Source organism: Telmatherina bonti (assembly GCF_933228915.1).
Source record: "Telmatherina bonti genome assembly, chromosome: 7".
Taxonomy (NCBI): domain Eukaryota; kingdom Metazoa; phylum Chordata; class Actinopteri; order Atheriniformes; family Telmatherinidae; genus Telmatherina; species Telmatherina bonti.
The window spans coordinates 12,202,205-12,214,715 of record NC_136625.1 but is presented as its reverse complement, the minus strand read 5'-3'; the positions used below and the strand labels follow the sequence as shown (position 1 = coordinate 12,214,715).

The window sequence follows — 12,511 nt, the reverse complement described above, 5'->3', positions numbered from 1 at the left end:
CAAACGAATTTGTTACCAAACGCGAACTGGTCTCAGTTGGCGCTAAAGTAGAGTAGCTGTAACCTTAAGAGGATCTGTGGCGACAGCGTGGGCCAGATGAGCCTCACAGCAGGAGTTCTGTCAATAAATCTGCCCCCTTTTTCCAAAATGCTTGTGTAAGGTCTGAGAAGCTGGTGCGCTCTCAGAGTGGAAACCTGGAAGTGTGTGAGAAGAAGTGCTCCTCAACCCTGCCCCGCTGTTTGCTTTTGATAGCAGGGAGGGGGAGAGAGAGAAAATAGTCATAATGATATTCAAGTACTCACCAGGCTGAGAAATGAGGCAGCGACAGAAGAGGAGGCAGATAGGAGACAGAGAGAGGAGGAGGTGGGGGCTTGCAAAGTGTGCGTAATATTCCCGCGTGTATGTGCGCACTCGGGGTCGGGCTGAGACATAAGCTGGTCCCGTGCCAAGTGGTGCAATGTTCCACTGACACCAAACTCTGTTAATAAAGTGTGATTAATTTGCGCCGTGTCATTTTCCCGGGGTGTTTCCACGGCTCCCTCAGAAAGCTGGAAGGCCGTTTAATTACTCAGCACTTTGCAAGTGGAGTCCTGCTGCTTGGATTCCACGGCAAAATATATAAATCTGGGGAAAGTGCAACATATCAGGTGCTTGCACTGTGTGTGTGTGTGTGTGTGTGTGTGTTAAACTGAAACAGTGTGTGAACAGCACACTATATCTGCATGCAGCGGCTGCTTGCTTAACACAGTTTTTCCGCTCGGCAGTCAACAGCTTGGCACACAAAAGGGTTTTTTGTTTTTTTTTTAAAGACTAGAACCTTCAAAATATATGAAGTGGAGTGGGCGCGCTCTTGTTCCCCGTCTTCATGCATAAAAATGTACAAGCGTGTGTATGATTTTGTGCGTTTCTGAGTGTGTTGGCATCTGTTTACGCGTTTGTGAGTGCGCGCCTCTCTGAGAAATATGCGCGCATATGGATGCGTGTACAGCCAGGAACTTGCATGTTTACCGAACAAGGAGCATGTTAAAGTCTGCGTGAAGGAGGAAAAGCAGACTGATAGACTGTCAGGGTGTGTGCAGGATTTCCTAGTCTGCCTGGCAGGGTGTGAGGAGAGGGAACCAAAACGAGGTGTGAGCGTGTTTGTGTGTGTGTGCGTGTGTGTGTGTGTGTGTGTGTGTGTGTGTGTGTGTGTGTGTGTGTGTGTGTGTGTGTGTGTGTGTGTGTGTGCGCGCGCCCTGGTACAGGTGCTAGTGTCAGTATGTGTAGATTTTCATGCTGGGATAAGCAGCTTATGGAAGGAGCATATTCTTTTCTAAGTAAATCTCATTCATTTTAATTAGCAGTATATATTTAGGCCCTACACCTGGATTGGGTGGAATTCCGTTGTGACTGCTGAGCAGAGCAGGTGAAACGACGCAGGTAGTGATTATGTTGCCATAGCTGCCTCACATTTCCATAATGTCTTGTTTTTGATTGTGTCGCGTGCCTAAGGAGGATATCAGAGGCAAATAGGCATGCCATTCATTTTTCCTATCTCATGCTCTGTGTTGCGCGCCACAGCTCATCCTTTTAGCCGTTCACCTTTCCTCTCTCTCTAAGGAGTTGTTTTCCCTCCTCGTCTCCCTCCCTCCCATGCTGTTTCTTTTCATTTTTCTCTCATCATTAGAGAGGGTTTGCCTTTTCTTCTTCCCCAATCCCCTCCTCCCCCATCTCCTTGCCCTCATCCACCCTTACTGTATGTTTTTTTTCCTCTTCTCATTCACGTGTATGCCTCTGTCTTTCTCCCTCTGTCTCCCTCACCCTGCCTCATTTTTTTCCTTCTTCTTGGTAATCAGCTTATCCTATGTGTGTCCAAGCCTCTATGTCTGCGTTCCTCCTCTCTTTGTTTCGGATTCATTCAGCAGGGAGATTAGAGATGCCTATTTGGTGCCTTTGTCTTCAACCGGCGCAGCAGTGCTGAGTTACACCGTGTGGTGATGGCCCCCTCCTCAAAAAAGAAGGGGAAAAAAAAGGCCCATCCACTCGTCATGTGGCTCATAATGCCCTGATCGCTGTCCAGGCATAAAAGGCAGGCTTACACCTCTCCACTTAGTGTGTGTGTTTGCAGCACTGCTCCTGACTGATTGATCCACTGACCTTATTTAATGTTTTAACCTTTTCCTCCCTGGAGAGCCTCCGTGTAGACTGGGTTATAAAAATGCAACCAGTGCAGTTTTTCCTGTGGTCAATATGAATTGGAAAAGCAAAAACGTGGATGAATCGTGTCTGTCTTTTCACGGCTTCTGTAACGAATGTTGGGCGACCAGCAAATGGGAACAAACTGAGTCATTGTCACTGAGGAATGTTATTCACACTTTAATGCAGTACTACTGTGCATTTTTGATGGAATTTTCTAAAAGTGCTCTGGCTTTCTAACCAGTATAAGTGGATATATTGGTTTTTTTTTTCGTTCTCCCAAGTGTCTCTTTTCAGAAGCGTTCAGAAGGTTGCTCGGTTTGACCTCACAGTTTTGAACTTGTTACTGACTGAATTTCAGGATGTTTTTCAGATGGAAGCTAAAAAACAAAACAGCCTGGGGCTTAAGGGGCTCAGGAAGGACAAGCTTTTCCTTGTGCAAGATTGTTACTGGTAACCACAAATGAATCATTCTCATAAAACTGAAGGATAACCACATAAAGTAAGAATATTTTTTAGTATTCATCAGCTCCAACTCCAATTTGTCTCTCTCTCGCAGGTACGAGACGGAATGAAATTATTCCAACTGTTGAGTACACCTAGGCTGAGGCATTCTGGTAAAAGCACAACCAAGCAGGCAAAGGCACAGAAGAGAAAAACTTGGACTGTGCAAAGTAGATAATAGAGGCACAACAACAGGAGTCTGACATCATCTGCATCTTGTATTGAAATATCATCACAGTGGATTTCTTTTTCAGCCAGTGTGCATCGGGATGATCAGGACTAGTTACAGCGGTGGTCGAACCTAAACGAGGAGGTAAACACGTTGCATATCCTGCATGCAGTGCAGAAAACTGCAAGCTCCTCAAAGACACACCACTTTATTTCCGTCACTTGTCCTTCTCCTTTTCTATAAGATTTAACTTCGAACTGCAGCAGAAAAACTAAGAGTCATCTTTTTTGTTTGTTGCCTTCCAGGAAAGACACACAGAAGATGACCTTTTCCACTTCAGTGAAAAGTAAATCCAGGCTCTACAGCACCTTGTCTGCCGATTCTGGCCTCTATATTATTGCCCTTGTTGAACATAAAACCTCATAACCATCTCCTGCTTTGCAAAAAAAAAAAAAAAAAAACTTCACCCAAAGCCACACACAATGATGAAAAGACAAACACTAAACGCCTGCTCGTGGAGGGGCATTTAAATAATAATAAAACAGCATTTTAATAGATAGATGAGCAACCAAGCAGTGCGGTGTAACGTGACGCTGAGACATCAATGCAGCAGTACCATAAATGAGTTCCTCTGAGCTGCTGGAACAGTACAGAAACTTTAATAATGATGCCACGGCTTCAAAGCGCAAACCATATCTCAGTACACAATAAAACTTGCAGCTAAAACAATAAAAATATTCTGTGTATAGGAGGCAATATCCTACTCTGCTTTAGTACAGTAATATACTGCTAGAATGGATTCCGTTCAGAGTTAAAGCTGGAACTAGCACTTGGTTTAATCGCCCTGAGACTGTAATAGCTGTAAAGCATAAGTGTCAGTCTCCGTTCATAAATTACAACCATCAAATAACCATTTATAGTTATGCTGTTGAAGGAGAGAGGTAGTTTTGACCCATTGTGTCTGTTCTTCTGATCCACAAGCAGAATCTCTGCAGCCAGTTCGACGGTGCTTTAAGCGAGGAAGCAATAATCTGTAAAAACTTTTCTTTTTTTTGCAAAAGATTTATTTTCAAGGCGATGACGCTCGGGAGAGTTTGTGCTACAGTAGGTACCGAGATGGAGAACTGCTTCTCTACACTCCTGCTGTTTTCGCAGCGCCGGTTCCGTACGGGATGGTTGTAACAGCAGTTCGATGAGATTTGCCATCCAGTGAGCGGACAGTGATTTCTTCGGCAAAAAAAAAAAAACAAGGTCGGCGAAAGTTCCCTCGACGACAAGCACGTGAGCTCAAATGGCTTTACGGCAGCGGTATCGGCGGTAAGACGTCCCCACAGACGCGCTCTCGTCCGTGAGCTGAAGTGATGGCATCATCGAAAGTAAATATATAAATAAATAAAGGAGGCAATAAACAAGAGCAGCCTCTGCTTTTCCATTGGTGGATCTCCTGCGCTCAGGGGGAAACCCTCAGCACTTAGACTTGATCAATATAAAACGCTGCACTCGACAGCTAAGCACTCACGTCCTCCAGCACCTCGTCATAGTTGGGGGTTTCATGCTGCACGCTGATGGGCCTTGACAAACAGATCCACCTTACCAGGAAGCCTTTGGTCTGACCAGCCATGCATCAATGACAGGAAGGCTGATTTCCATCTCAGCAGCAATCAATTAAAACACCCCGTGGAGAATTCCAGGAGATAACCGGTGGTATGGGTTTGGAGGCGGCGATGGTGGGGGAGTGGGAATGAGCAACCTGATTAAAGGGAAAGCCATCTGAGTGCAAAATGCAAGGTGTGGAAAAACAGCATGAATGGATTAATTGTGAGCTTGTAACTGGTTGCGTCTCTGGGAAGTGATAGTTAAAGGCTGGCAGCCCACCAAGCCCGGGGACCCCTAATTTTCTCAATCCTGCTGCAACGTGACGTGTCTTCTGTGAGCACCTGAGAGGAAGCGGAGTGTGTTATAGCTTTCCAAAAGCTCAAGAGCCCTTCTCTATTTCAGTCTCTAAATGGCATTTGCTGTTATTGTAATGGCAGCAGGGGGAGATTGATCTGTTCTGATGTAATCTCACATTGCCTGAGTGGGTCTGGGTGGATATGAGCTTCCTCAGGTTGACGAGATCTAATGGAGTCTTGTTTTTGGAGCTCTTAATATCACTAAGATCTGACTGCGCTGGCTCCACTGCATTTTAATTTGGCTTAATTTCGCCACAAATGACTTATCAATACTCATACCTTGTTGAGCTTGGAGATTCTCTTCCTGTTACTTACGCGGGTGTAAAAATTCAGCACGCCTGTACTGTAGATCGGTAATGATAGCATGAAGACACAGCAATGTGAATAATACGTGATGCAAATCATCCCAAGGGCTCAAAGTGCTCATGGCTGGCGCTTTGTTGGGAGTTTAATCAATCAGCCACAGTGCCTTAATTAATCGGCATGATGAACAGGAGAAATGATTGGTTTTCTGCCAGATGTGAATCTGTTGCAAACCAGTGCCAGCCAATCAGGATTCAATGTGCGATCACAAAACCTGATCTGGACGACAGAACGTTTACAGGATCAAGAGGAATAGAAGTAGGAGACAATGGAAGTAATATGGCGTCAGATAGAGTCTGCTGACAGACGCCGGCTTGGAGCATTTGGATGCTGCTTTTTTTTAGATGTTTCATTAGACCTACACAGAATCTAAATCATCATCGTTCTTAATGAGTGAAATTTACGATCTGCGTTTGAAGATGCGTTGTCATTTTTGCCCTTAAAGGCAGAGTATGTAAGATTTCAAGGTGATTTTTTCCACCACCAGGTGGCAAACACCAGGTCGTGAGCAAAACCACAAAACTGCTACCTCCACAAACGACCACAGGTTGGCAGTAATGAGCAAAACTCACCCCTCACCCCTCATCCTTGCCAGCTCCAATGAGGGCAGGAATCGCTTGTGAGCTGTAGCTCAGAGCCGCTCTGCAATAAATGGGCTTATACTCCCCCTACTGGTGGAACAAAAGTACTTTTGTTTTTACTGGTCAGAAAACATTCAAGAAGGGTCTTTGTCATTAATTAAACTTGTAATTTAATAACGCATTAAATATGGACTGACTGTTTGTCATTAATTAAACTTGTAATTTAATAATGCATCAAATATGGACAGACTGGAACCTACATGTTTAAAAAACTATCTAATCATGATTGTAGTTATTTTTTTAGTTAATTTATTTTGAAAATATTGAAAATCTTACATACTCTACCTTTAAAGAAAATACGATACAAACAAACATATTGTTCATTAATTGGTGTGATCAGAGTGTGAGATTAATTTTGCTCCTCCCCAGATGTTACTGATGAATCTGGAGGAAGCTAATGAGGAACGGCCTGGTTTTCCAATGAAGCAGCAGATGTCATTAACTGTAGCCCACGCTGACAAGGCTGATTGGCCCACTCTCCAGTCAGATGAGGTAACCAGTGTCTGAAACAAATGGAAGAGCATTGGAGCTGCTAAATATCCAGCATTGAGAATGGAAACCACTAGTTTAGTCTTATGCCAGTGGAGCCAAATGGAAAAATAGCTTAGACCTCTTATTAATGTCACAGTGGCTAGGCGGTAATTCCCCCCGGCTCTGTGTACCTCGGCTTGTTAATGAGTCACTGCTTATCAGTCAGCCTTGTTAACAGGCAGAGGCCTCTCATCCAAACCGCCTACTGCCATTGTGTGCTAGCTGTACTGTGTATTAGCCAAATGTTTCCCCCCATCTTGGCACACAGGAAGTTAACAGCAAGCAACAGCAGCATGCACAGGAAGTGGGCTTGGAGCCAGCGAGAAAGAGCTGATCCAGAGGGGGAAGGAGCCCATTTTTTATATTTTGTTTTATTTGTTGTTGTTGCAGGATAAAATGAACCGCTGGCAGACGTGCTGAGTCCTCCTGCCTGTAAATCTTAGCACACCAACGACCGGTCCACGCCGCACCAATCCTTTAATCCTTATTAATTACTGGCTTCAGCTGGAAGCATCGGGATTCAGTCAATGGTTCTGATTGGCAGAACTTGCAGAGCAAACAAACAATTAGGCACATTTCTTGTCACCAATGCAAACATCCTACTGGGGTCTGAGATCAGGCTGCAGAGGAGTTGGAGGGCCAGGTGTCTGTTGGGAGGGGGGGTCATAGCATGCTGCTCTACTTGCTGTCAAGCAGAAGGACCCTCTGCACTCCGCAACTGCTCCTGGGGAACTGGGTCAACGTTACAGAACCAGGGCACAGCCCACCGATTGCATGCCTAATCGGTGCCCTTCCGAGAGGCACTTTCCATCTGCAGCGCATGGCTGCACCTCCAGCTGTGGAGATGGATATGTCAAACGGCACACAATTAGTGTCTCTCCGATTCGTTCACTCGCTCCGAACAAGCTCAGTCGGTCACACAATGACTCCAGAAAAAATCATAATGTCCTTTTCCATGACTCGATGTACACGACACAGAGATGGGAGAATTGGGAGTTCAGGGTTGACTGGGAGTTCAAATGGTCACAGTACTCAGCAGTCTGACTGCTGTATCATAATCAGCTGTACAACTCGCAGGAGAAGTTTCTCTTCCCTTTTTAAGTGATGCAAAGAGACAAACAGTCTGCATGGTTTTAAGCCACACTGGACTGGTAGTAATGGGCCAACCAGCTCTCTGATGGCTCATCTGCTCTTCCATTGATTTGCTGAGCCAGTCATTTTTGTCTCCCTCTCTGATACATAACATTAAATAATTAATGCTAAGCAGACCCTTCTGTTTTAGGATCTCTTTGTGAGGACTTCTCCATTTTGATGCTATTATTTGATCAAGTATCCCACCCTACTCTGTCTTCTACTTAAGGGCTTTGCTGTGGTGTCACACCCCCATCATTTGGACTAATCGGTTCAGATGTGAGTGATGGATCAGTGCTGTGTGGCTTTTTTTTTTTTACATAACCCCCCCCTCCTGAAAGTCAAACAGCACTGCCTGAGCATGTCAAATGCAGAAAAGCAACCGTAATGTTTAGAAGAATGTCTGCTTTATGTGCAATGAACCCGGTTTTTACCTCCACCAAGGAGGTTATGTTTTTCCCGGCGTCTTCGTGTTCAAGATAACTTAAAAGGTTACGGACGGATTTTTAAAGAAATTTCAAGAGTTGTTGGAAATGTGAAAATGAAGAACTGATTAAATTTTGGTGGTGATCCGGATCACCGTTTGGATCCAGGAATTGTTTAAAAGGGTTCCTTAACGTTGTGCTTGGCGGAGGTTTCCGCTCTCCGAGTGCTTTTCTAGTTTCATATTTAACAAACAACCTCGTCTGCGGCAGGGCGGGTCGTGTACGCGCTGGGTCCGAGTGTTTTAATGCCACATGTAGAAATGTTTGGACTTTCTCACCACCTCCATCAGCTGTTTTATCAAAACAATCCGTTTTACCTGCAACAGCAAAAACGCGGAAGCAGCAACTCCGCTTTATGCTTTCTCTGTGTTAACCACGCCCACCTCAAATGTCCGACCAATCACACGATACTTCTCGCAGCCCCACAAGAAAAAAGTTCTGCCAGTGAGAACTATTTTCAAACGCGTCCACGAGAACAAAATGATGTAAATTTCTTCTCAGATCTTCAAGAACAAGAAAAAAGTTCTGGCTTCTCGTGGAGGATGGAACAAGCTTAAATGTTCACTGCACTGAGGACACCAAGACAAACTTTGTAACTATTTACCGTATTCATTCTTTATTATTCTAAGCTTCCTTACAGTTTAGAACTTGTTTCAAGTTCATTTCATTCTGGTGTTTAATTCCACGTTGATTACCTATAAGGACCTATAACTCAGCCTTACATCATGCACACTGAAGCTGTGAAACTTAAGTCAGCTCTACATGCCCCCCCTCCTTGATGTGTTTTCTCATCTCTTAAATGCTGTCAGACGTCCCCGACTTAATTACTCCCTTTGACTGACATGATAATGTAAAACAGCGCCTAGGTGAAACCAAAGCAAGAATTGGTCATGCACGATCAGGCCTCCCTCTGGGCACACCTTAATCAAATGTGACAAGCTTCTGAGTGTGAGCCAAAATCATTTTTGGACCCAAATAACGAACCCGCCTTGCCTGGGTTTCAGTGATGAGCTGCACAGTGAGGTCCAGCGTTCTGAACAGAGCTTGATATTTCATCACCGGTGCCTCAGCCTGGGGATTGTTTGTCTATGTCTCATCCTTAACGGCTCACGGGGCCTCCACGGGCTCTCCTTTCCATTAGTTAAACAACCTTTTTTTTTTTTTTTTTTTTGGCATTTCCAGATTCTGCCTTCCCATATAGCAAACATAAGCGCACAAGGACTCAATTCAAAACAGACTCAAAAGCAAATGCAAAAACAATTTCGATGAACAGTAAATTCGAAGACTGTGGGCTCATGTGTGTCTCTCTGTGCGTGCACATGATTGCACAAATGGTGTGGGTGTACACAGGTGAATGCAAAAAGGCCTCTGAGAATATATATTGGAAATGCAAATCAGGCACGGTGTGTTAGAAGGCTTCTTGCCTGCTACATTGTCTCACACTTCTTTGACAAACACTCTAAGCAATTAAATCCCGGCTGTAATGAGAAAACGCCAACAAGATTCTACCTATGTCAATCAATTTCCCACGGTTTGAGAGCCAATCATGACGTGCCATTTCTGTCTCTCGTACAATTTGCCCTCTAAAGGTTGCATTACCGCTAGCCAGTCACTCCAGTGTTATGTAATTGGGAAGCACATCGGACAGTGTATTCCTGTTCGCTCGGTGCTCGCAGCGGGGGATGATATCATTACAAAGTGCTTCTCTCATCAAATCCTCTCTCACCATCCGCTTCAGCTGCCGCTACAGTTTCAGCCATGGCGAGTGTTGCATGTCTGTACTGCATGCGTGAGGCTGTGCTTAGTTGCAGTTTGACAATGAGTGAGATGATCGCTCTTTATCTCCGAGCCGTCAACCTCTAACGGAAAGAAAGAGATGCAAAGCAGGCGAACATGAAACGAAGATAACCTGCTTTTTTTTTTGTTGTTGTTGTTATTGTTCTTTTCGTACGAGAGCGTGACCGAGGACGGAGGCAGAGAGAAACCAGAGGAAGCTGGAGAGTGTGCCACTCTCGCAAGGACACGTTATGCATGTGTGTGTGTGTGTGTTTGTCCTGAGGCTTGGGCACACGTGCAAGTCACACACATTCCTCAAAAACAACTGCAGAAAATTCCACCGAGGGTCATGGGAGGTGGGAGTGTCCCATGTGCTTATTAACGGCTCTTTGCCTCCTTTATTATAGTACAGGAGAACAACACAAATAATAAAGCCTCAAGTCAACAGATAAGGGGGCGCCACGAGAGACAGACAGAGAGGATCAGGGAGGTCAGGGGCCCACAGAGAGGGAGAGAGAGAGATAGGCAGATAAAGAGGGGAGAAATGGGCCTACCATTGAGAATGTTGCTGTGAACCGCAGCTGTGAACAGTACTGTCAATAAGCTGATGCTCCGTAGTGCAGAGGGGGCTGATGGGAAGGCCATGGCTCGGCACACAGATCCGCCTGTCTCGCTGAATGCTCAGGAGGGCAGAGGAGCTCTGGAGTGTCACCTGCAGGGAGAACAATGGAGAGCTGAGGACAAGAAGCAGACTGGGCCGACTGACCACTAATTGCATCCCCAGCCGCTGGTTGGTCGCTCCAGAATAAACGCTTGGCCCACCCCTCACTCACGCCTTGCTCCGTGGGCAATCATCGATCTGCTTGTGTCATAGCATTCAGAGAGGTGGGGGGTGGAGGGGTGAGGGCAAGTGATGGAGCTAGGCAGCAAGAGAGGATGGAGATGGTGCACCGGTGGTAATGAGAGGAGGGGAGGAGAACAGGAGGGGGGGGGGGGGGGGGGGGTCTTCTTATTACTGTGGATTTATTCCTCCACTTTAACAAGCTGCGCGCGTGCGGAATGAAGGAAAACGGGTGTTTTGAGCAGCTCCCACTAAGTCAAGCTAATTAAAGATAACGCGGAGGGGAAATTACAGCAGCTGCTTGAGAAAAATAAAAACGAAGAAGAAGGAGAAGGAAGGAGAGACCGAAACCAGAAAGAAGGAGGAGAGAGAGGGGTGCACCTGCCGCTGTTCCGCCGCGCGCTTTGCACAGAACGCGGATGTGTTGTGCGCGAAAGCAGCTCCTGGCAATTGCTCACACGTGTGTGTGTGTGTACGCACACACACCTGCTCTCCTTTTACATTCCTCAAAATAGCTGTAGTCTGCACAGAGGTGAGCCCTGCGTCCATCTGCGATGCGCTCAGAGAGAGCCAGGAGCGCGGCTGGCGCGCGTTTAGGGCGGGGACAGAGGGTGGGGAGGCAGGGTGGAGGGGAGGGGAGGGGAGGTGGCATGGGATGGGATATAAGGAGAAGGGGAGGGGGGGATATATGGAAGGGGAGTAGCCTGTGTTTATTGTTGCTCCAGCCCTCCCTGTTGAGTGAAGGCGAGAAACAAAACTCGAGCAAGTGCATCCAAGAGGAATAAAGCCCCACAAATCCACGGGCGTCATTCTAACACAAGTTCTCCCACTGACCCCACACTTTTTGTTGACGGTAATAACAGCGGTGATAATGATCAGAACAGCAGCAGCTGCTGTGGCTTCCTGCGTGTAGCTGCATGAGGACCGCGTTCAGCACCACAGCGATGTTTTCTCACCGCTTCTGCGGCTCAAACAGCAGCAGAGATCCGGAGAGTCCTGTAGAAGGGGAAAAAGGCTGGGGGAGAGGTGGCTCAGTCCGAGTTGCGATTACTCTTTGTGTGTGTGTGTGTGTGTGTGTGTGTGTGTGTGTGTGTGTGTGTGTGTGTGTGTGTGTGTGTGTGTGTGTGTGTGTGTAGAAGCAAGAGCCCAAAGCGCTGAAAGACAAAAGGGAAGGGATGCGAAGCGCACGAAGAACCACACAAAAAAGAAGAAGGACGCGTATTTAGAGTTAAATTCTACAAACAACAGGGATCATTCGGGTCTCAGTCTGGGCAGGCATAACGGATCACTCACACATTCACACTCGCACACTTGGAGAGCGCGCACAGGCACATTCCTGGAGAAGGAAAACGCGTCAGCAGTGACAGGTGTCTCTTGTCCACCCGTTCCAGGCTCCAGCCCAAAACCTCCGCCAGTACGGTAACACAAACAGTGGAGCGTTGCGCGGTAATAGCCACACACACACACACACACACACACACAGACACACAAACACACGCACACACACCGTGATATTCCGCCTCCGGAGTCGACTTTGCTTGGCGCTGGTCTCCAGTAAGGTCCCAGTGAGGTCCCTCCTCTGAAGCGCAGCTGTCGCTTGTTTTCTAATCTGCTTTTGTCCACTTTTTCTTCTTCTTCTTCTCTTTTAGCTCCTTCGTCCCTCTTTGGTCTCCTTGTTTTTCCTGCTTTTACCTCCCCGCTCCTTCTCACTCTGTTTGTATCTCTGTCTCTCCACGGCTACCGTTCACTGCAGCAAAAACAGACTGAGAGACGAGAGGGAGGGGAGGGGACAAGGGAGAGGAGGGAGGGAGGGAGGGAGGGAGGGGATTATAATACGATTTGGCCCGTACCACCGGGATAACAGGACCAGAGCAGGGGCCTACTGGCTGAGAGCAACATGATGGAGATGGAGCAGATACAGAGGCGTGATCTCACCAGACGGA

General features: G+C 46.6%; 1 protein-coding gene across 1 annotated transcript in view; it reads right to left on the bottom strand.

Annotated features, from left to right (window-relative positions):
• cadm3 (cell adhesion molecule 3) overlaps positions 1–12,310 on the bottom strand; it is a gene marked incomplete at its 3' end in the record, with an annotated part of 118,847 nt that extends 106,537 nt beyond the window's left edge. The window contains exons 1-2 of the mRNA XM_079243692.1: positions 12,076–12,310; positions 10,282–10,439 (exon numbers count right to left, since the gene is read on the bottom strand). Of these exons, the coding sequence (XP_079099818.1) occupies positions 10,282–10,372 (91 nt within the window). The 5' untranslated portion in view covers positions 10,373–10,439; positions 12,076–12,310. The remainder of the gene's footprint in view (positions 1–10,281; positions 10,440–12,075) is intronic.
• Between the last annotated feature and the right edge of the window lie 201 nt (positions 12,311–12,511).